The sequence below is a fragment of the Solanum pennellii genome, chromosome 4, assembly GCF_001406875.1.
Source record: "Solanum pennellii chromosome 4, SPENNV200".
In the NCBI taxonomy this organism is placed as follows: Eukaryota; Viridiplantae; Streptophyta; class Magnoliopsida; order Solanales; family Solanaceae; genus Solanum; species Solanum pennellii.
In genome coordinates, this window is record NC_028640.1 from 68529534 (window position 1) to 68552900 (window position 23367).

Sequence of the window (23367 nt, forward strand, 5' to 3'; positions counted from 1 at the left end):
CTTGCCGTTTAAAACAAAATTCTTTTGGCCAATAAAATTTCCAACAATTGGTACGCAGATAAATGCACAATAGGAAGTTAAAAAGGAACGGAGGGACTACAAAATTTGCAGTGATAAGGGCTTTAAAATGTGGTATAATTAGTAACTTTTTTTAGATTTAGCGTCTCTAAACAAACTTATCGAATTGTACTTTTCTGAAAAATAACAATATTAAAAACTCGCAATTCATTAAAGCATTTCATGCAAATGATATTACTATCTCCGTCCCATTTTATAAGGATTTCAAGAGTCAAACAAGTCTATCTTTGATCATAAATTTTTCATAGATCTTTTAAACATTTTGAATTATCAATTATTGTGACTCATAGTACTTTTTACGTAGTTTACCGATATATAAATTTCATTTAAAAAAATTGAAAATTTCACGCGCAAATTTTCGATCAAACTTAAACTGTTTGATTATCAAAACATAAAAGATGTCATATAAATTGGGGCAAAGAGATTATCAAAATCTTGAATCATTATTGGGGTATAATATATACGGTCAAGGTAAAGTTATACATACCAAAATTGATACCATTTTGAATATTGTGAATAAAAGAGACTTACCATCATTTGTTCAGATAACTCACGGTGATCTTCGAGAATTTTATTGTACTTTACACTAATGTATTTATTTAGTTTGAGTTATTAAAAAATGATATCAATTTTCCATTGTTGCAATGATGAAACAAGCAATCCAAAACATTAGTAAATTTGCAAATCGAGAGGATATTACAAAAACACTAAATAAGAGATTACCATAACCAGATTTATTTACTATATACTGTGAATTTAGGACTAAAATTAAAAACAAAAAAGCTCATTGTTACGTTGTTCATCTTGTATTTCAAACATATTTAGAACAAAACTTTGAACATTTTTGTAAGACAACAAAGTTTAAGAACATTTTCACAACTAGAAAATTAAAACTAGTAGCGAAACTAGAATCAGAAACAGATTTAAAAAAAATATACGAAATATATTTCTTAAAGAAGAATTATTGTTAATATGTGTCTAAAGAATCTTACTGATTCCAACAAACTTTGCAGAAATACGAAGTTATCAAGTTTAATGAACCAGTGAAGAACAAAAGAATAGAAGAACTGAAATTAATTCACAAATCTAAAATTTGTAAAACACGTACCAGAATCTGGAAAAATTTTAATAGGAAAAAGATCAAGTCCACTGAACTCACAGTAAACCCTTAAAGAAATTATTCCCCTCTAGTATCCGAGGTTTGATTTGGAATATGACCTCCCAGGGTAAAATGATCTCAATCACCAGAGTATAGATACCAAAAGCTCCGGTGTCAGCGAACCAGTCAACGACAGTTAAGTACACTTAGAATACTAAATTTAGTAGTTGAAGAAGAAGCCTATGAATTCTATATAAAATGAGAGGAAATCCCTCAATTTATAGAAAACAAAGGGTAGTGCGAAAAGGTTCTTATTGTGCCTTACCGGAAAGGTCACAAACCTTTGGAAAGTCACAAACCTTTGGAAAGTCACAATCTTTCAGAAAGGTCGTCATCTTTTATAAAAGTCACAACTTTTCATAAAAATCGCAACATTTCATAAAAGTCAGAACTCTTCATAAAAGTCGCGACTCTTCATTTTCCATTCACCCCTTTTTAAAACCCAACATATTATAGTAGTATAAATATCATTGGTATTATATATATGTGCCCCATTCCTCAACTTCATTGCTATTTCCTCCAAACTCAACCTATTTTTTGCTAGAAAAGACGAGCTAAGTAGCCCCCCCCCCCCCTTTAATCTTGGGAATTACCCAAAAATCTAATGCTACTTATAAATCTTTTATCTCTTGTGTTGAGTTAATGTTTTCATGTTCTAGTTTTGATAATATAATGAAATATATGAATGCTTGGAAAATTTTAACAATTTTGAGTCAACTCATATCTAGTGTAGATCAAATTTTTTCTTCGATATTTTTGGAAAATGTTACATGACTCTTGTTTGAATTCACTTAGAAACTCAACTAAAGCATTTCATTAAAACAATCATTGATCCTATAATGAAAGAATTCATGATCCTTGTATGAACCGATGCAAATAAATTATAGGTATCTTTCTTATGGCCTGATAATATAAAAATTGATTACGCTATTAGTATATAAGTTAAACGATTACCTTCATTGTTCCAATTTTTGTGAAAGACTTTAATTTGATACATTTATTTCGTACTTTGTTAGAAACAAATCCTTCAATTCACACTATATTAGATAAACTAGAAAATGTTCATTAATTGAACATATCAATAAATATTACTCTTCTAAGTTAGTCCCATTAACGAAGACTACTACTTTTCATGAAAGAAAGTATAGTGAACGCAAAAAAAAAAAAAGGGGGGGGGGGNAGGGGGGATATATAGCAAAAAACAATAAAAATGCTTTATGATTAGAACTATCATGTAGTGATGTATGTAACAATGAGAATTATCATGAAACATTTTATTAGTGCACACATTTTAGTATGAGTTATATATATATATATATATATAAATAAAGCTTTATTTCATAAACCAGATATAGTGTATCGATTATGCATTTTCATTTTTACGCAAAAATAAGTTTTTTTTTAATAATTGATATATGTTATGCTCCTACCTATGTATATAACAAATCGAATTTCATTTATGAAGTGAAAATGGAGGAATCATATGTAGATGTATAATGACATGATGAGGGAACGGAGAAAATCATATACTTAGACCAATTGTTTATAGTAAGTATGACAATTAAATCGAGGGAGTAAAAAATTAGCAGTCATAATTAAGTTCTTTAAAATGTGGTACAATTAATATATTTTTTTAGATTTAGAGTTTCCAAACAGACTAATTGATGGTACTTTAGTAAAAATAACAATTTTAAAAAAAGTCAAAATTCATTAAAGCATTTCATGTGAAAGATATTATCAAAATCTTGACTCATTATTGGGGTATAATATATAGGGTCAAAGGTAAAATTATATACACCAAAATTGATACCATTTAAATATTATTGCAAATAAAAGAGACTTACCATCATTTGTCCATATATCTCACGATGATCTTCGAGAATTTAATTGTACTTTACACTAGTATATTTATTTAATTTGAGTTATATTCAAAAACGATATCATTTTCTATTGTTGCATAGATGAAAGAAGTAATCCAAAACAATACTAAATTTCCAAATCTAGAGGAAATAATAACACTAAATAATAGATTATCATGATTAGATTTATTTACTTATATATACTATGAATTTAGGACTAAATATTAAAAACAGAGAAGCTCATTAGTAGTATAAATATTATTGGTATTACATATCTTTGACCCATTTCTCAACTTCATTGCTATTTCCTCCAAACTCAACCTAATTTTTGCTAGAGAAGACGAGGTACGTAGGTTCCCCCCCCCCCCCTCCCCTTCTTAATCTTGGACTATCATTTCATAGAATTACCCAAAAAAATCTAAGGCTACTTATATTTTTTTTTTCTCTCTTTTGTTGAGTTGATGTTTTCATTTTCTAGTTTTGATAATGTTGTCTATGAATGATTGGAAAATGTTGACAATTTTGAGTCTAGTATAGATCAAATTTTTTCTTCGATATTTTTGGAAAATGTTAGATGACTCTTGAGTGAATTCACTTAGAAACTCAACTAAAGCATTTCATTAAAACAATCATTGATCCTATAATGAAAGAATTCATGATCCTTGTATGAACCGATGCAAAATAATTATAGATTTTCTTTAAATGACTTGATAATGTAAAAATTAATTGCATTGTTACTTCGTCTTTCTCAATTTATATGACACATGTTATGTTTTCAGAGTCAAACAGTTTAAGTTTGATCAGAAATTTGCGCAATCTTCAATTTATTTGAAATGAAATTTATATATTTGTAAATTATGTAAAGAGTACTATGAATCACAATAAATGACAGTTTCAAATGTTTAAAAGATTTATTAAAATTTACGGTCAAAGATAGACTTGTTTAACTCTTGAAATTCAAAAGGTCACATCTAAAATGAGACGGAGAGAGTAGTATATAAGTCAAACAATTGTCTTTTTTATTCCAATTATGTGACATAGTTCAATTTCATACCTTTATATCCTACTTTGCTAGGAACAAATCCTTTAATTCACACTATATTAGATAAACTAGAAATTGTTCATTAATTGAACATATCAATAAATATTACTCTTCTACATTAGTCCCATTAACGGTCGATCACTACTAGGGATATATAGCAAAAACAAATAATAATGCTTTATGATTAGCATTATCATGTAGTGATATCATGAAACATTTATTAGTGTGTAAAATAATAAATAAATTTTCGTATGAATTGTATATCATATATATGCTAGTATTAATAAAGCATGCCCATGGAGAGCCTTTTCCTTTGTGAACATGCCCATAAGACACGACAAAAAAGCTAAAAATTGGACTTCTAGACGCCTTACAATAAAGAAGTATAGTGTATTGATTATACATTTCCATTTTTACCAAAAATTAATATATATATATATATATATATATATATATATATTACTAATTAATGTACATAACATATAAAAAAAGAAAAGATTTTTTAATAAATTAGATTCCGTATTTATTAGGCTTTGACCGTCAGATAAATCTAAATTACAATTTGGAAAATATGTCATTAATGGAAATTAAAGCAAGACTTATACTGTTATTACTTAGTTTATTTTACTATCACGCACATATCAATAATGTTTTATCTACATTACAATTTAGGGTTATTATCTTGTTAATTGTTACGTTATGGCAATGCTTTGTGATTCTGAATCAAAATTATTGGCACAGTTAGGACCCGCGATGTCAAAGAAGGTTGATGTTGGTATGATCATGAAATCCCAAGAAGAAATGTTCGGTGAAGCATTTGATGGAAACGAGAAAGCGAAGTCACGAGAAAGAGATAGGGAAGCAGCACGGATCACTATTGAAGGTATTAAAAGGACGGTTTACTTTGATGATGATTTTCTAGCAGAAAGAGAATTGTTGGCCATGATGGGTGCTCCACCACAAATTCTTGACAAAGCGATTGACGGAGAAGAGAAGAAGAAGAAGAAGAAGAAGGTTACGTTCTGTGAGGAACAGTTGCTATACTTGCAAGAAGAGAAAGCCAAGTCGAAGCTGAAAAAAGAGAGAGAAGCTGCTCGAATTGCTATTGCTAGCATGAAAAGGATCGTAAGCTTTGGTGATGATATTCAAGCGGAAATAGAACTTTTGACCATGATTGGTGCTCCATTACCAATTTTTGACGAAGTAGTTTATGAAGAAGAGAAGAACAAGGAAGTTGAGTTGTTGGAGAAGCAGTTGCAACAAGAGAAAGCCAAGTCGCAGCAGAAAGAAGATAGTGAAGCCGCTAGATTTAGGATGGGTGATTTTGAAGATAGCGAGATTTGATGGGTGCTCAAAAAGTCGTTGGTTTAGAGTTTGATTGTTTTTTTCATTTGATACTTCAAGTGATTTTATTATTAAGGATGTGCATTATATTTTCTTTGAAAACAATTTTAATCATCCAATTGAAAAACATAAGATGAATGATTATTGTATGTCCATTGCAATTTGCATTCTCAGAACTATTATAAGATCTTTTAACTTTTTTATATAACCAGAAAAAAATTCTGCTATAAAATTCCTTTTTTTGGGCCAAAAAAAAAAGTTATCTTCGTAGACAGTATACATTATATATCGTAATTATAATGTTTGTTGATTTCGTGGTTATGTGTTGTTCATATTCTTAACTTTCTACCATAGTTGGGACAAAAAAATTAAAATTATGATTCAATCTAGAGATGCAATTCTGGGAGTACTTTAAAGATTATTTGAGCAAAGAAGCAAAAGATCATTTCGTGATAATAGATAAAGATATGAAAAATATTGTTTCTCATTTCTAATAAAACTTTGGAAAATATCGGCTTATTTTATGCAGCACGAATCATGTCTTACGTACAAAAGTAACCCTCTTTTTTATTCTACTTTTATGTTGTTTTTTTTAGTCTTCTTGTAACGCCCCAAATTTCCAAACTATGACCCTAGCCGGTCTTTCAATGCATATAGACTCCAAATTCGATGATTTTTAATGTCGGGTAGGCAATTGAAATAATTGTTTTCTTTAGGAAAATACTTGGATGTGAATTAAGGTCATAAGAGATTCCTAGAGTATTAAGATTTTATGGCCTATTACCAAGAAAATGAAAGATCGTGAGGTCCTTGACCAAGCGTCTGCAAAGGTTCGAACATGTGCTAGAAGTAATGCCCATTTTACTGAGCACTACAAATCCCACGTGCTCCGAAATCATTTAAGTCTTTTCTTCTTTACACCTTTTTAGATGTTTGTTTTAGTCCTTTCCTCATTTCATAACTTTAACTCATGACTATTAACTTCCCCCAAAGCCATATTATAGAAGATTTGATAAGTTACGTCAAACGTTGCTCCTCTTCTTACCTTACACTTCAACAAACAAGATCCAAGGTTATAAATTCTCAAAGTCCCTTTTCTAATTAGTTCTTCTGAAATTTTGTGGGACTCTACAAGATATCAGTTTGAGCTGGGACTCTACAAATTCTGTTCAATTCAAATTAGGATTCTTGGAGGTTAGTCAACCTTAAACCCTAGTTTATGCCTATATAAAGATAGGACATCTCTCAATATCCATAAAGAGATCGAGATCTCAAATACTCCACAAATTGAATTGATGGATTATTCATGTAGAGAGGTCAATTCTAAATCATCCCAATTTGAGAAATACGCCGCTAATGGCCCTCGAATCATGGATAAATCTTAAAAGAGTAGAATCAAGGGATAAACATAATTGTACCCGCTGTCTTGATGAATAAAGTTATGTTTCTTCAAATTTTATTTGTGATTTATTTATTTATTTTCTATACGTTTAAAATTTGTGACAAACATCTTCGTCAAAAGGTATGTTTGAACACTCCTTACTTCAAACTCCGCATACATGGTTTATATTATATTTTATTATTCATATTTCCTAAATTACGTATTGAGGTAAGGGCTGAGAGAGATGTCATGAAAATTGAGTATAAATAATTTTCTTATCTTTAATTGTGTTCAAATTACTTTACTATGATTTCAAAATTTGGATTTTTTGTTTTGAATGAGTGAATTTCCTCATATGATTTTAAAAAGGGTTTTCCTTATAAATATTGAATTTGGAGATTTATGAGTCTTTCAAAAGCTTTAGTTTAAATGATGAACATATGTACTTTTCCTCAGTTAAATGCTAATGATTTTGCATTTTATGTGTTGTCTTATAACTTGGGAATAGTTGGATGTTGACATTGAACGAAATGTTTAAACATAAATGAGTCTTTGATATTCAAAGGACGGTTTAAGAGTTTTAAATGGCTAACTATGAAATTGACATAGGTTAAATGGCTTGAAAGTCTTGATATGATGGTACCAATTGGAATGTCTTCTTCAGATAACTCTTAATAAATGAGAACTTCTAAAGATTTTAATTGGGGAGCTTAAAGAGAGTCTGGTAGTATCACCAAGAAGACGTAAGGTCCTTGTGACTCATCACCCAAGACAACGTTTGTCGACGTCAAAGGTCCTTGTCCTGAAATATGAATGACCATGGTAGGTTGTTAATCAGAGCAGACTCTACATTTTCTTCTTTGGGTGAGTTTGGTTCGCCGTATTCTGATATTTCTCAAATTCATGCGGCATACATGCATTGGGGCCTTCGGTCTGTTGGAGGCCGGACCTACATAGCATGTGGGTCGCATTATGTAGGTAAACACTACCTTACTCAGAATTAATGATTTTTGGAAGATTTTTGTTTAAATGTTTTGGGTCTGCCTTAATGATTTTGTCTTTTCTTTATGGTTATGTTATATATGTATTGCATGCCAGTATTCGTCGTACTGGCCGTCCTCAAACGCTACATCTTTTCATGATGTAGGATCGGAGACACATTCTCGTGGCTCCAAGCAATAGTAGATCATTGAGGGATAACAGTCAACATTATGGTGCTTTTTCCATCTTCGGAAAGTAGACTTTTTTTTTTAGTCTTTCCTTTAATTTTCATGGTATGTCGGGGGGGTCATGTCTCAATTTAGATCTTGTTATTTTGTTATTAGAGGTTTTGTAGACCTATGGTTAATTGGATTTGGTTTGCTAATTAAGAGTCGAATTGGTTTTCAATTTTCTTGAAAGTTGATTAGAATGGACCTCAGTTTCCTCATTAGTATTTAAAAATTTGTATTTGTATTAGATTATCTTAATTAAGCAGGTTGGTTGGTGCTCTCATGCCTATAAGGGGTTTCGAGTGTTTTGTCACATCTGGGATGGAGTCTCGGGGCGTGACGTTTTTAGATGAGTGAAGCTAAATTTAGGTGTCAAAGCATAGATTCGACCACTTACTTTTATTAATCAAATCATATCAATAACTCAATAATATATTTAATATAACATAAGTTTGAACTTTTTGAAATATTTTCACCAAGTTTTAAACTTTTTACCTTGTAGATATGTCCATGAGGCAAGTGGAGTCAAAAGTTGAAGACTGTCATTTTCAACATCAATGATGTAATTTCCTATAACTAGGTAGAGAAAATACGTGGTGAGATTATTTAAATTACTTCAAAGCAACATGGTCACGTACATCACCACATTATTGTTTAACTTGATAGAATTTATTTGTTTAAGCTGTTATATATTTGGTTGCTTCAAAGTGCACCCCCATTACACACACTTAATATCCATTATAGAATTTGTTCCTTAGCTTCTAAAAAAGGAAATCATATACTAATTGTGCATTGAGAAAGATAAATATCAAGAAAGTTACCAAACATGATCGAAATAGTTTGCTATAATTGAACACCTTTCCTATTATTTGGTGTAGTGATATTCGACAAAATTGCAATTACAGATTGAATCATTCCCTAAACGGTTTTGCTGGCTTGTTGCACTTGTAGTGGTGACAGTTAGACTTGGGAGATCACTCAAGGATGATGGAGTCTGGAGCTTCTACACTACAATAAAAATGATCATTAGTGGCATTTAATTTTTAATTACCGCGAAATATGTATTTTTAGCGGCAATTGTCACTCTTTGTATACGTCCTAAAGCCTTTAGCGACATTGATTCTAATGACACTTAACTAATGCCGTTAAAAACTTTAACACTCTTTATTAGTGTCCATATTTAATATCGCTAAAAGTTGATTTTATTGTAGTGTCACCTTGTTCCTCCAGCATCACCAAATGTCAACGTACTGCTTGATGAGTATTAATTCATCCAGCTAGCTAGGTTATGCTATTAGTATAGCCACAGTAATGATTTATTCCGTTTGTAGTTTATCAACATAGGTTCATAATGATGTTACTAATGTTTGTTCAACTTTAAAGTTGTCTTGAAAAAGGATTTTTTAAGTTCTCACCAAGTTTAGAGATACTTCATGTAGACAATTGAAGGACCAAATTTATCATATTCGCTATTTGTTATGTTGGGTTTAAAGGTGTGAATGGAAAATGAAGAGTTGCGATTTTTATAAAAGGTTGCAATTTTTATGAAAAGTTATGACTTTTATGAAAGGTTGCGACTATTATGAAAAGTTGCGACTTTATGAAAAGTTGGGACTTTTATGAAAGGTGATGGTCTTTCTGAAAAATTATAACTTTTCCAAAGGTTTGTAATCTTTCCGGTAAGGCACAATAAGAACCTTTTCGCACTACCCTTTGTTTTCTATAAATTGAGGGATTTCATCTCATTTTAAATATTGAATTTTTGGACTTCTTCTACTATCACTAAATCTAGTATTCTAAGTGTAGCGGAATAATTTTCTTAAGGGGACATTGTGCATTCGGTGGGCTTGATTTTCTTTCTGTTTTTCCATATTCTGGTATGTGTTACAAAATTTTAGATTTGTGAATGAACTTCTATTCTTCTGTTCTTCTGTTCTTCACTGTTTCATTAAACTTTGGTAATTTCATATTTCTGCAAAGTTTGCTGGAATCAGCAAGATTCTTTAAAACTGATCTAGTTTCTCTACTAGTTTTAATTTTCTAGTTGTGAAAATGTTCTTAAACTTTGTTGTCTATTATCAAGTTCTTCAAAGTTCTGTTCTAAGTATCTTAGGAATACAAGAGTTAACAACAATCTTAAGGAAATTATTATGTTGTTACTATTTCTTGTATTCTACTGATTGAGAGTTCTTAAAGGGCTAGCTCACTGATGGCCTCTTCAAATTGAATGTGATGGTTATTAACGGTATCAATAAGAAATTTGTTTTTGTTTACTTATTGGAGTCAAATGATTTATGACATGTCTGTTTGGGACATATAAATTACAAAACCTTGTGAAAATTGATTACTTTAGAAGTATTGCCTGATTTCAAATGCAATAAATCGAAATGCGAAATTCGTGTGGAAAGTAAGTTTGTTAAACATCCTTACAAGTCTATTGACAGGAATTCAAAATCTTTAAACTTAATTCCACAGATATATGCAATATGAAGTCGACAGCATCTCATGATGGGAAAAAGTATTTTATAACCTTTATTGATGATTGCACTGGATTTTGCTATGTATATTTGCTTAATACTACCTCCGTCCCATTTACATGTTACCTTCGAATTTCAAGAGACAAACAAGTCTATCTTGACCGTATATTTTTCATAAATCTTTTAAATATTTTGAATTATCAATTATTATGACTCATAACACTTTTTAAATAATTTACAAATATATGAATTTCATTTCAAAAAATAAAGATTTCATGCGCAAATTTACGGTTAAACATAAATTGTTTGACTCTCAAAACAAAAAAGACATCATATAAATTGGAACAGAGGGAGTAATAAGGATGAAGCAAATGATGCATTTAAGCAATAGAAAAATGAAGTGGAGAATCAATTAAATCGAAAGATTTAGTGATGGTGGCGTTTCCGCTTGAATGGAGCAAGTGGCCCGTCTGGAAAGCTATAAATACCAGGTTTACCTTTATTTGAATCTCCATCTCCATCTACTCTTTTTTTCATCGAGATATATATGATTAGGCAGACATAGTGGAGGTTCCATAAAAAAGAGCAAGAACACCAAACAATTAATATTTATAATTTGTAGGGTTGAATTTAATCTAAACTATGATTTGTAATTGTTTCTCTGTATTAGCAAGGAGGTACATATATGCAGCTAGCTTATAATTAGAGATTTTGTTTATTGGATACACATAAAGTCTATATTTGTAGTGTTTGTTTCAATCTCCCCAAGATTGTCAAGGTGTTCACAGTGATAAAAAGTATACTTGTCGTTATTGAGGATTTTTTTTTTAATAGTAACTCTGGAATGGATTTAAACATCGTGACTGCCCAATTCATAATATAGCTATATAATATGTATCATTCTTAGCAAAGTACCCCATATATTGTCTTATATTGAATAGGGTTTGTTTTATATATTAAAAGAATGATACATATTATATAGCTATAAATGGTAAATATTTTTCAAAATATTATATATTTAGGTAAGTTCCCCGCTTAAATACCCCAAGGCGTGCCATAGTATAGAATAATAACTGATTAATTAACAGTAAATTTATTGTATTTATGTGTGGCCTATTGTATTTACTTAACACATCATTCTTCAAAAAGTTAATTATTTTACTTGATTTTATGATTAATTGGATATTTTGAATGGATTTGGCACTAATATAATCTATATAATTATTGTGGCATCTCGTATTGTTCTATGGGTAAATTGGTATTTAAAAACAATGTAGTAGTCCATTGGACTATTTATAAGCGATTATCAATTACTCTCACCGTTTCACAAAGAATCACTTAATTTGATGTGAAAAGTTGAAATTAAAATGCTTCAAAAAAATAAAAAAAATCATTCTCTTTAACCAAAATAAAAAGAAAATGAGATCATTTTTTTTGGAAAAATTAATGGAATACTTCTGGGTCCCAGATCAAATCAATTTTTCTTGTAAAAAAGGAAACAAAAAATAACTTTAGACTAGATAATTCACCTTTTTTTTCCGATGTCCGGTACTCCGGTACTCAGCACAACTAAATACAAGATTCACGTCGAGAAGTCCTAAATTGAGGGTAAAACCTCTTCCTAACAAAAGAGACTCTGTTATATTGTGATTCATTTATTATTATGAAAACAGTTTGCTTTGAGGTTAAATTCACAGTAGAATGACCTGAACAAGAATCAATAACATAAAAAGTGTTACCAAACGAATTAAAATTACACAAAACGCAAGAACTCTTTGACATATAGAATTCATTTGATAAATAAACTAAAGTTAACAAAACCACTCTTAGAAGCACTTCCTATGGACAATTGCTGGACCAGATTCATCATACTCGGCCTTCGTTATCCACATCTGCAAAACAAGTACAAGTTAGCAAAATATACAGAAGAGAATCAATTATTTTCGAGATTAAGACGTATCTGTTATTCAATCAAAGAGAGGGAAAAAGAGACCAACTTGTTGGAAAGTACTGAGGGAAGCTAGAATTGATCCTCCAATCCAGACGCTGTACTTCCTTTCAGGTGGTGCAACGACTTTGATTTTCATGCTGCTTGGAGCAAGAGCAGTGATTTCCTTGCTCATACGATCCGTTATGCCAGGGAACATAGTTGAGCCACCACTAAGCACAACGTTTCCATATAAATCTCTTCTAATATCCACATCACACTTCATGATTGAGCTATATGTTGTTTCATGAATTCCGACTGCTTCCATTCCAATCAATGATGGCTGGAATAGGACTTCAGGGCAACGGAACCTCTCAGCACCAATAGTGACTATTTGCCCATCTGGAAGTTCGTAACTCTTCTCAACATCCTTACCGTTCTTTGTAGTCTCGAGCTCCTGTTCATAATCCAGTGCGACATACGCAAGCTTCTCCTTCACATCACGAACAATCTCCCGTTCAGCAGCAGTGGTGAATGAATAACCTCTCTCTGTGAGAATCATCATGAGGTAATCTGTAAGATCACGACCAGCAAGATCTAACCGCAAGATAGCATGGGGAAGTGCATATCCCTCATAGATAGGGACAGTGTGGCTCACACCATCACCAGAATCAAGCACAATACCTTGTTGGAAAAAAAGCAAGCAAATTAGTGACAGAAAGCCAAAAAGAACTAGTTCCGTTCCTAATCAATACGTGCTGCTTACCAGTTGTACGACCACTAGCATAAAGAGATAGAACAGCCTGGATTGCAATGTACATGGCTGGCACATTGAATGTCTCAAACATGATTTGAGTCATTTTCTCTCGGTTCGCCTTAGGGTTAAGTGGTGCCTCAGTCAAAAGAATGGAATGCTCCTCAGGAGCAACTCGGAGCTCATTGTAAAAAGTGTGATGCCAGATTTTCTCCATATCATCCCAGTTGTCTACTATACCATGTCGAATCGGATACTTTAGAGTCAAAATACCTCTTTTGGACTGAGCTTCATCACCAACATAGGCATCTTTTTGTCCCATTCCAACCATGACACCTGTGTAACGAGGACGACCAACTATACTTGGAAAAACAGCTCTTGGAGCATCATCCCCAGCAAAACCAGCCTAAAGAAACAAATAACATAGTTGTTGTACATCAGTAAAGTCACATAGCTAGAGAGTAATAAGAATCTGGGAGCAGTTTTTGCTAACCAACCTTGACCATTCCAGTTCCATTGTCAACTACAAGTGGTTGAATATCTTCTCCATCAGCCATCTTATAAACGCTATACATAAGTAAAATTGAGGTAATACATCACTAGTACAAACACATAATGTAAAAGATGTTCAAAGTATAAAGTCAATTATGTGAAAGTTTTTGTGTAAAAGTCTCTTACTTTGTGTATTATTATTTCAACCTAGACTCAAACTCGAGGTGAGATAGACTAATATCGAAATCACAAACAGAGTGGCACAAGTAGTAGGGGAATCATGCAAATTTAACAACACATGAAAGGAATAAGAGGTATCAATTTGTGCAGTGGTAGTTCAATCATGCAATTATTACGACACATTAAGCCTAAACAACAAGATATGATAATAGTGAAACACTAAATCCGTTTAACTCAAGATAAGTTCCGTTACTATTACATACTATTCAGTTACCAGTTTCTTATCGACATATCTCCTCAATACACTACAAAAGTATATCCATTTTCCAAGATTTCTAAGTTCCCATTCTCTCGATGGAAAGAAAGAGCAAAATGCTAAAGAATTGCTAGTACTTACTAGTTCTCTAGTTGCACAGGACGAATTCACATTCATAAAGGATGGCTGTACTAAGGTTGAGACAACACGAAACAAAATGAGTAGTGAACAAACTGAACATGCAATATGTTACGCAATGAGAACATTGCAGAACTATTCTTTCACGTTTTGCTAAAGACTACCGTGTGCTCATTGCAAATAGTGGCATATATATATATATTTATGGATCCACTCAGATTGCATTCTGTAGGTAGAGGTGATAAATCTTGTTAAGACAAAGAATGTTAGCCTCGCAAATAGTAATCTTAGGACTCATTTGGTTGGCGAACAAGTTATCCCGATATTGGTCATCATTGATGACAAATTCAACCTCAATTAGTCCCGGATTAGTTATCGCTTAAGAGAACACTACCGATCACATTCCACAGAAATTACGTTCTAATCGAATCAATGTAGCACTTGTTGGCTATTTTTCTTTAACAAAACAAAAAAGAACAAACCATACTAATTCAATAACATCACTTGTTCCCAACGAAACATACTTTAAAAAATCCATCAGAACCACATGAAATCAACCTAACCAAGTGTCAAAAGTGAATCTGAAACACCAAAAACTGTTTTAACTGGTTACACAAACAAATAGTTGAAGTACTTCATCCATAAAAAAAAATATCAAAAACACATAGGCCATAGCCATGTCAATATTGACAAACATGTACAAAATTTAGTTACTAATCGTATTCAGAACACATAAAGTTCAAATCCGAACACATAAAGTTCAAATCCTGACTCGGAAGAGTAAAAACTGAGTCCAAAAAGTAAAACAAAAACAACTCAACTTCAAATAAATTATGAAGCAGTATTAAAACTTACCTCTGGAGGAAATTGGTTGCTAATTCAGTATAGGGTTCTTCTGAGAAAACAGAGGATTTTTGGCAGAAAGTCTTATTTTATTTCATTTGAAAAAACAGAGAATCAATAATTCAAAACTCTAAGCGTCTTCTTTTTTTTCTCTAGACACGTATCATTGTAAATAACTGTAAATACAAATGAAATTTTAATTTTAAATTAGATACTAATTAGTTATCTTGGACCAAATTAATTTCTTTCCTTTTTTTGAGATTTGTTTCCTTTTAAATGACAAAAATAATATATTTTCTAATATTACGTACTACGTTTCAATTATTTCTAACAGATTTTCCATTGAAGAAACAAATTATCTCTATTAAACTGTTCATTTACATTACTGTATTTTAATTGCAAATTTTTAATGCATGTGTTTCGCTCTCAAATTACTTTTTAATCGTCATAACAGAACTACTTTTTTAGTCTAAATTACGAAATATAATAAACTAATATCATCAACCAAAAACAGTGGTATTTACATATTATATTCACCCTCATTCATCCTTTTAGAAAAATAATGATTAAAAATCTCTAATTTGAAACAGTATTACCCTTTTTTAAATTTCTCTTGCAAACACCAATTAAACTTTGAAAATTAGTTACGCTATTCAAAATTAAACATGCTTTAATGACTAATACATTTAATTGAGTAACTGCAATATTGAATAGGAAATCATGAAACGTAATTTAATTTAATGGAAAAAAAATCACAAAGTATATTAGGCAAATAGATCTTTTCCATATGACTATTAGATAGAGAAAAATTATATGGAATCACTCATTATTTTCATATATGTTTTTCGTGATTTTGACTTACTTGAGGATACTCCCAACATCTTTTTCCTCTACTATAGACAAGTTTTGACATTTTAAAAATATATATATTTAATTGTTCCACATAAGGTGCTTAAATATCTTTCATCATATTTTTCTTGCTGGATCAAATTGGATTGGAGAATTAGGGGTCGCAAAATCCCATCCAACTCATTTAAGTTTGGGTTGGTTATTGACCCGCTCATTTGTTAGCTCAGCACCTCAATTCAATCCATTAATAGATAACCCAAATTGATTTTTGAAAAATCTTGTTAAAATATTATTAATTTATTTTATATGTTATATATAGTTATAATAAAAAAATATTTAGATACTATAAGCTTATAAATAACAAATAAACTATTAAAACTTCGTAAAAATTGACGGATTGAATTATGATTCGTTACTAACCTGCTACCAAATCCCTATTGATGATTCAATCCATTTTGGCCCAAACAAATTTGGATCAGGTTGAATCTTGACCTGTTTATTGTCCTGATCCATTTTGATCCGTCCAAATTTAATCTAAGTGGCCAAATTACCACCCGAGAGAACTATCCTCAAGATATGTTTAATAAATATGGTTGTTGTGAATCATTTTGATTTGACTAAAATTTTCACTATTTTAATCATAATATTTTTGTAATTCTTGAAACATCTTTTCAAAATAAAATCTCTAACTACATTTGCATAATCATTTTTGTCATTTACCATTTTTCATGTAAAACCACTTCTAAATTTATGTTTTTTTAAAAAAATAATAGCTTTATGGTTTTTTTAGTTACTTTTTTACTGAAAATTTTTTTATACTATCTTTCTTACCAATGCCTTTACAATCATAAAATACAATTATAAGTAACCTGTATTTTATATTAACTAGTTTAATGTATCCAAAATAACAATGATAAGTAACACGTATTTTATATTAACTAGTTTAATGTATGTGTTTTGCACCATTCGCCAATTAATAAGACTAGTATATGGTATATGGTAAACTATATAGAAAGAGAGAAATTCTAAGTGTTTCTAGAGCATAAGGAATGATGTTTAGAAGGTCAAATTAAACTACATTTTATATAGAAAGAAATAAATTTTAGATGTTTCGAGAGCGTAAAGAATAGTGTAAAGATCAAATTGAACTACATTTTAGCGTTATGTTTTTAGAGCAATCAATTTTACTCTAGTAACCCTATCCATAATTTATGTTTTAGACTAGACTAAAAACAATGGGAAAAGAGACATTTGTATATATGGTTTCAATACTGTACTGGATATAATACCAAGTTAACTATTTCAAATAAAATACTAACAAATTACTCTCTTAGTTCTTGATATTAATCTTCATCTTTTTTCATAAAGAATCACATGGTATAAGAGCTCTCTAGCTGGAAATTCTGGCTGGGTTTGAGTTTCGATCTGTGTCAAGATTCAGAGCATTCAGCTAGATCATGTTACTGATTTCAAATTCTAAAAGGAATTTTGCTTCTGCAGTTGGATGTTGAAGTGTGGCATAAAAGACTTGGACATGCTTCGTCTATAGTTTTAAACAAGCTGTTGCCTGTGAATTCACAGAAGATTAGCAACAAATTAGATAAATATATAGCATCTCCGTAGGCTAAGCAGACACAAACAGTGTTCCCTACAAGTAGTCTAAAAACTAGTAGTTGCTTTAATTTGGTTCATACAGATGTATGGGGTCCTTACAAGAACAGTTCCATAGGTAAGTAAAGGTCACGAGGACAGATAATGGTACAGAATTTGTTGACAATGTTTGTGGCAAACTTTATATAATACATCAGAAAACATGTGGTTATACACACCCACCAGAATGGGGTGGCAGAAAGAAAGCATAGACATATTCTTGAAGTCACTAGAGCTATAAGGCTTCAAGCATATATATATATATACCTATGAAATTGTGGGGTCACTGTGTTACTTGTTGTTTACTTGATTAATAGAGTGTCATGTAAAGTCATTTGTGATCATTCACCTTATGAAAGGCTGCTTAAGAAGAGAACAACGCTGATACATCTCAGAATGATAGGCTGTTTGTGTTTTTCCAAAGTTCTAACGGTAGGTGTCAAGCTAATGCCAAGAGCAAGATAATTCACAATTGACAACTGACAGTACTAGTTTACCAATCTCTGTGGATAATTTACACAACTCAGAAATTCTCTAAGATGGTACCTATCAGCATTATCACCAACCAAGAATGGTGTATCCTCGTGAGCACCACGTTATACATACTGAGCCAGTAAACAGAACAAGGGTCCTTTACATCAGCCACAAGATGGAAACATGTTACAGAATACTCAGCATACAGTTACACAGGATCCCAACAATGCTGAACGTACTCTTGGAAGGTTCGCCCCCAGAGGAATCCAGAAGATCAGAAAGAGATACTCATCCACAAGTATAAATGAAAGACTTTGTGTCTTCGAACATAAATAAAGATGCCCATTATCCTCTGTGCAACTACGTTACCTAGGATAGAGTCTCCTTCATATAAAGCCTACATTGCAGCTATCTCGTCTCTTACTGAACGTAGTAGCTATGCACAGGAAATTAAAGATCCCAGGTGGGTGGAGGCTAAATTCAAAGAGAAATTCAGGCTCTAGAAAGCAATCATACCTAGGATGTGGTATCCTACCAGCAGGAAAGATTCCAATTCCGATCTACAAAATAATATACAAAGCTTCGGGGGAAATCACTAGTCCAGTGGTTAATGTTGAATGCCTTGAATTGGACCCATTACAACAGAAAGGACCCGACGGTATACAATGTTGTTGTATTGGGCCCTTAATTATGTGTTNCTTAATTATCTGTCAATTCTGTATTTTGGACCCAAGCCTGTTAGGGCGTAGCTTAGCACTATATATAGACGCTATGGCAAACCCTATTCTGTAATTCTGTTCTTGCCTCTCCATAATAAAACTGCTCCCCCTCTTCCCCGTGGACGTAGCCAATTTATTGGTGAACCACGTAAATCTGTTGTCTTGTTTTTCGCGTTTATATTTTCTCGTATTATCTTGAATTCCGCATAACAGTTAAAATGGACAGTCAGAACAATATTATCACTGGCAGCCTCTAAGAACTGGCATATCCGTCAAATGGATGTGTTTAAGGACCTTTTACATAATGATCTGCATGATGAAATTTATATGCAACTTCCTCAAGGTTTCAGCAGTCAGGGGGAGAGTGTACGTAGACTGACTGACTAAATCCTTATATGGTCTTAAGAAAGCACCAAGGCGGTGGAACTACAAGCTTACAGAAGCACCAACAAAACTACAGTTCAACCAAAGCTACTCCCTATTTATCAGGAAAAAGCTGAACATATGACCAATGTACTTGTGGTATGTGGATGATATGCTTATTACTGGTAGCAGTCTAGAGTTGATTGAACAAAAAAAACTGTCCTTACAACAAATCTTCAAGATGAGAAGACTTGGGAGAGCTTAAATATTTACTTGGCATAGAATTTACCACATAAAAAAAAAATGGGATTATCATGCATCAGAGAAATTATGCACAAGTAGGGCAGCATGCACTCTTATCAGAAATTCATTTACATGCTTCTTAACCAAAATTGGTGATTTATTGGTTTCGTGTGAAGAAAAAAAGCAGACTACAGTATCCAAAAGCTCAGCAGAAGCTGAGTACAGGAGTCTGGCCTCTATAGTTTCAGAATTGGTTTGGTTACTTGGAATATTGAAGGAAGTTGGTGCAGACATTGAACTGCCAATAGTAATCTACAGTGATAATAAAACAGCAATTATACTCAAGTTTAATATTCTACTGCTGGATTGGATTAAATTTAGACGGATTATTTTAAATTAACACAATAATTATATTAAGATCTAATTAAATTAAACTCAATTTTTTTATTAAACTTGATTATTTTATTTGTTCTTTTAAATTATTTTAATACCTAATAAAATTATTGTTTTTTTCTTTATTATGATTATATATAACACATCAAATTTTTAAAAAAAAAGTTTTAAGAAAATATATTGACAAAATTTGTTATGAGTCAATTCAAATTACATATAAATCAAATTTTCAATGAATTTAAATGGATTGAGTTGAAATGAATTGAACTAATGAATACAAGGGTCAATAACCAACCGAAACTTAACCTAATTGAACGGATTGAGCATGTTGGGATTGATTTTGTCACCCCCTACATTCAAGTATAGTCCAGCACTTATTTAGTCCTTCAAATTTATGTATATTGAGCCGTTCCCTTCTCTTCTAACAAACAAAGGGGTCATTTGGTATGAGGAATAAAAATATATAATCCTACAATAAAACTTTGGTGTCTTGTTTGGTTATAGAATAACTTATTCTACCATTTATATCATAGTGATGAGATAACTTATTCCATATACAGCCGTGAGATAAGTTATCCAAAGATAACTAACCTCAGGATAATTAATCCTGAAATATCTAGTTCACAACTAATCGAGCCTAATAGTTAAAGCTAATGAATCCTCAACTTCTCCTCTTTAGTAATTAGCAAATGCCTTTGACATAATTAAAAAAAGTAGCAGAAATAAAATTAATAAAAATTGTCTTTTGATAAACGAACGGGCGCAAATATTACTCTCGTTCAGTTTCTTCTCAATCATATGCAATTATTCATGCAACAACCATCTTTTTTTCTTAATAACATGAAATAATTTTAAGTGACACTTAATTTAGACCGAGTAAATATATTCTCAGTACCACTCCACACACCAATAGCTAATGATATTTTATTACAATTATATCAAAAACCATTTCCTTATGGAGAGAATGAAGAAACTAATGGACAACAAGTTGGACATTGAAAATCAAATAATGGACATAATTCATAAAGACAAATATGATATTTTTTTTCCAATTATTACATTACAAAAAAAAGAAGTAGTTGACTTCACATACAAAATAAAGATTCAACATATTGGAAAGCACCAAACCTATTAAATTGCAAGGAAATAGGGGCCTCATAATCTTCATCTTCATCCTCAAATTGATTTTCTTCAGTACTCTTATTTTCAAATTCACATAGCTTGTAGAATGTGTTATCCCTCAAGTTATAACGTATAACCATTTTGGGTATGTGCAAAATCATGAATGCCTCCTCCTCCTCTTTCTCCCCTCTAACAACACAAAGCACACTCATGGCTAAGTAATTCCAGTCTGTTGGATCATGATAACGTTGAATCATATGAGGGAACGCGTTAACAACATCTTCAACATTCACTTGGTACTTCACGTACCACTCTGTGCCATCACTATTCATCTCGTAAATGTCATAGAAACTGAGCTTTTGACGTTTACACACTAGTACTAGATACAAATGTCCACTAGACTCTCCGTAATGAGCAACTCTGCTCTCCTTATTGTTAGGCATGGGAAACTTATCAAACATTTCTTGTTCCACGTTGAAACGTAACGAGTTGTCAGCACATTCCCAATAAATTGCATCATTCCAATAAACTCCAGTATACTTGAATCCTATATCGTAACGAGCTGGAAAAGGTGAACCCACGACCCTCCATTGCTTAACTTCAGATGAATAAATCTCGACCTGATAGTGTTGATCATCAGGAAACACTTCATCAGATAAACGAATGCAAATCACTTTGTAATTTGGGGATTTCCATGGATCAAACGCTAGTTTCATCCCAATTACAGCCTTGGAAATTTGTCCATGCCCTTCCAGTCTCGGAAGTGTAACAAATTGTTGTGTCGTTGGGTTGTACACATAGTAATTTTCATTAGGTCCACGAACGCGAAAACTACAACATAGCAAAAGTCCATTACAAGATTGCAAGATTCTGATTCCATAAGGATCATCTACGAAAATGAGCTTGTGGAATGGTGATTGAATTGGATTTTCGAGGGTGAAGGGAACGAATTCGTGAAAAGGGTTGATCAAGAAAGAATGACAGAGCAAAAACAGGCCACGAGCAGGGTTGAAACAGGGGACTCTGAGACGGGTAAATTCGGGGATAGTGATGAGATTATTCCATTTTTTCGCGACGCATTTGCATCGTACAAGTGATTTTACTGGAAGACGGAGGAAGATTTCTATCATCACTTCTTCATTTAGAATCATTTCATTTGCAGAAATTGATGATATACAGTTTTTTATTTTGATAATCTTCATTTGATTTTTTTGTGTGTAAAGTTGCTACTTATTATATAGTTTGCCAAATTTTTTTTAGCTTGTTGTGAACGTTTCTTTCTCAACTCAAGTGGAGTATTAATTAATCTTTCTACCAATAAATCAAAGCCAAATGAACATACTCTATTGTTTATACTTAAACTCAACATTTTTTTAATTTGGTTATTGGTTTGATTCCTTACATGCAAATTGTCTATCGAGTCAATGCATTTGCCCGTTATCTATAAGATGCCAATTGTGAAATTAAATTATTACTTCGTCCATCTTTACTTATTCAATATTTAAAAATTAAGAGAGAATTATTTAACTAATATAATGGATTGATGGTGAGTTGGTGACGGGGAGCTAATTTGCCTTCTAATATTTATATTCTTTTCTTTATATCTTCAAAACTTTGGTTTTTATTTAATTTTATTTTTTATATCTTACTAAGTTATTTATTTTTTAATATCAAAAGATTACATAGATATGTTATTATTGTTATGCATACGATATGTAAATAATTATCTGTTTGTATAATCATATATGAATAACATATAATTGTATATAAACAATGTACCCACATTCTTAAACATGAACCATGTCGTTTTCTACTTCAATTTTTCAGCTGCTCAAATAAGTTTGAACTAATTTCAATTGCCATTATTATATTACTAACAATTCTTTATTCATACAAGTATCATTTGAATTATAAAAAAGGGGAAGAAGATGACGTCAGTGTAGCTCAAATAAATGTGTGATTGTACCCACCTCACATTTCTACCAAAATAAAATTAAATATTAATTTGTGTGAGTTTTGATATCCATTGAGTTACACCAACCTCTATAAGAAAATAATATCCCTTTTGGTTTAGTTCCAATCGGAAAAAATGCTTGATTGGCCAAAAGTGAAATAAAATGGCTCTTGCAGGAGTTGATGGGCTATAGCTTATAGGCATAAATACATAAGAATGATCCAAAATTGAATTAATAAGTCGAGAGAAAGTAAAAATACGAAAAACTACGTAAATGAGCCATAAAATTCAAAATAATTACATGTTCATATCAAATTAAGTTTAAAGTAATTCAAGAAATATTTATTCACTCATAAATAATTACAGCTCATACCCCTTTTATTAAAGGCTGATAAATTTTGCGTACATATATATATATATATATATATATATATATATATATATATATATACACACACA

General features: G+C 31.5%; 2 protein-coding genes and 1 non-coding gene across 4 annotated transcripts; 1 reads left to right on the forward strand and 2 right to left on the reverse strand.

Moving 5' to 3' along the window:
• Nucleotides 1-12253: 12253 nt before the first annotated feature.
• On the reverse strand, nt 12254-15253 carry LOC107016269 (actin-105). 2 transcript variants are annotated; one of them, XM_027916212.1, is made up of 5 exons: nt 15154-15253; nt 13730-13799; nt 13245-13638; nt 12549-13162; nt 12254-12443 (listed from the first exon to the last, which is right to left on the reverse strand). In XM_027916212.1, the coding sequence occupies exons 2-5, from the start codon at nt 13787-13789 to the stop codon at nt 12378-12380; spliced, it is 1134 nt and encodes a 377-aa protein (XP_027772013.1). In that variant the 5' UTR covers nt 13790-13799; nt 15154-15253; the 3' UTR covers nt 12254-12377. The 2 variants fall into 2 exon arrangements, with proteins under 2 accessions (XP_027772013.1, XP_015072244.1); XM_015216758.2 differs by lacking the exon at nt 15154-15253 and having other exon boundaries at nt 13730-14015.
• On the forward strand, nt 14408-14526 carry LOC114077020. Its single transcript, XR_003578115.1, has one exon. It is a non-coding gene; the product is annotated as a U5 spliceosomal RNA (small nuclear RNA).
• A 5633-nt stretch (nt 15254-20886) lies between the features above and the next one.
• On the reverse strand, nt 20887-22156 carry LOC107017347 (F-box protein At5g07610-like). Its single transcript, XM_015217599.2, has one exon. The coding sequence runs from the start codon at nt 22154-22156 to the stop codon at nt 20918-20920; it is 1239 nt and encodes a 412-aa protein (XP_015073085.2). The 3' UTR covers nt 20887-20917.
• Between the last annotated feature and the right edge of the window lie 1211 nt (nt 22157-23367).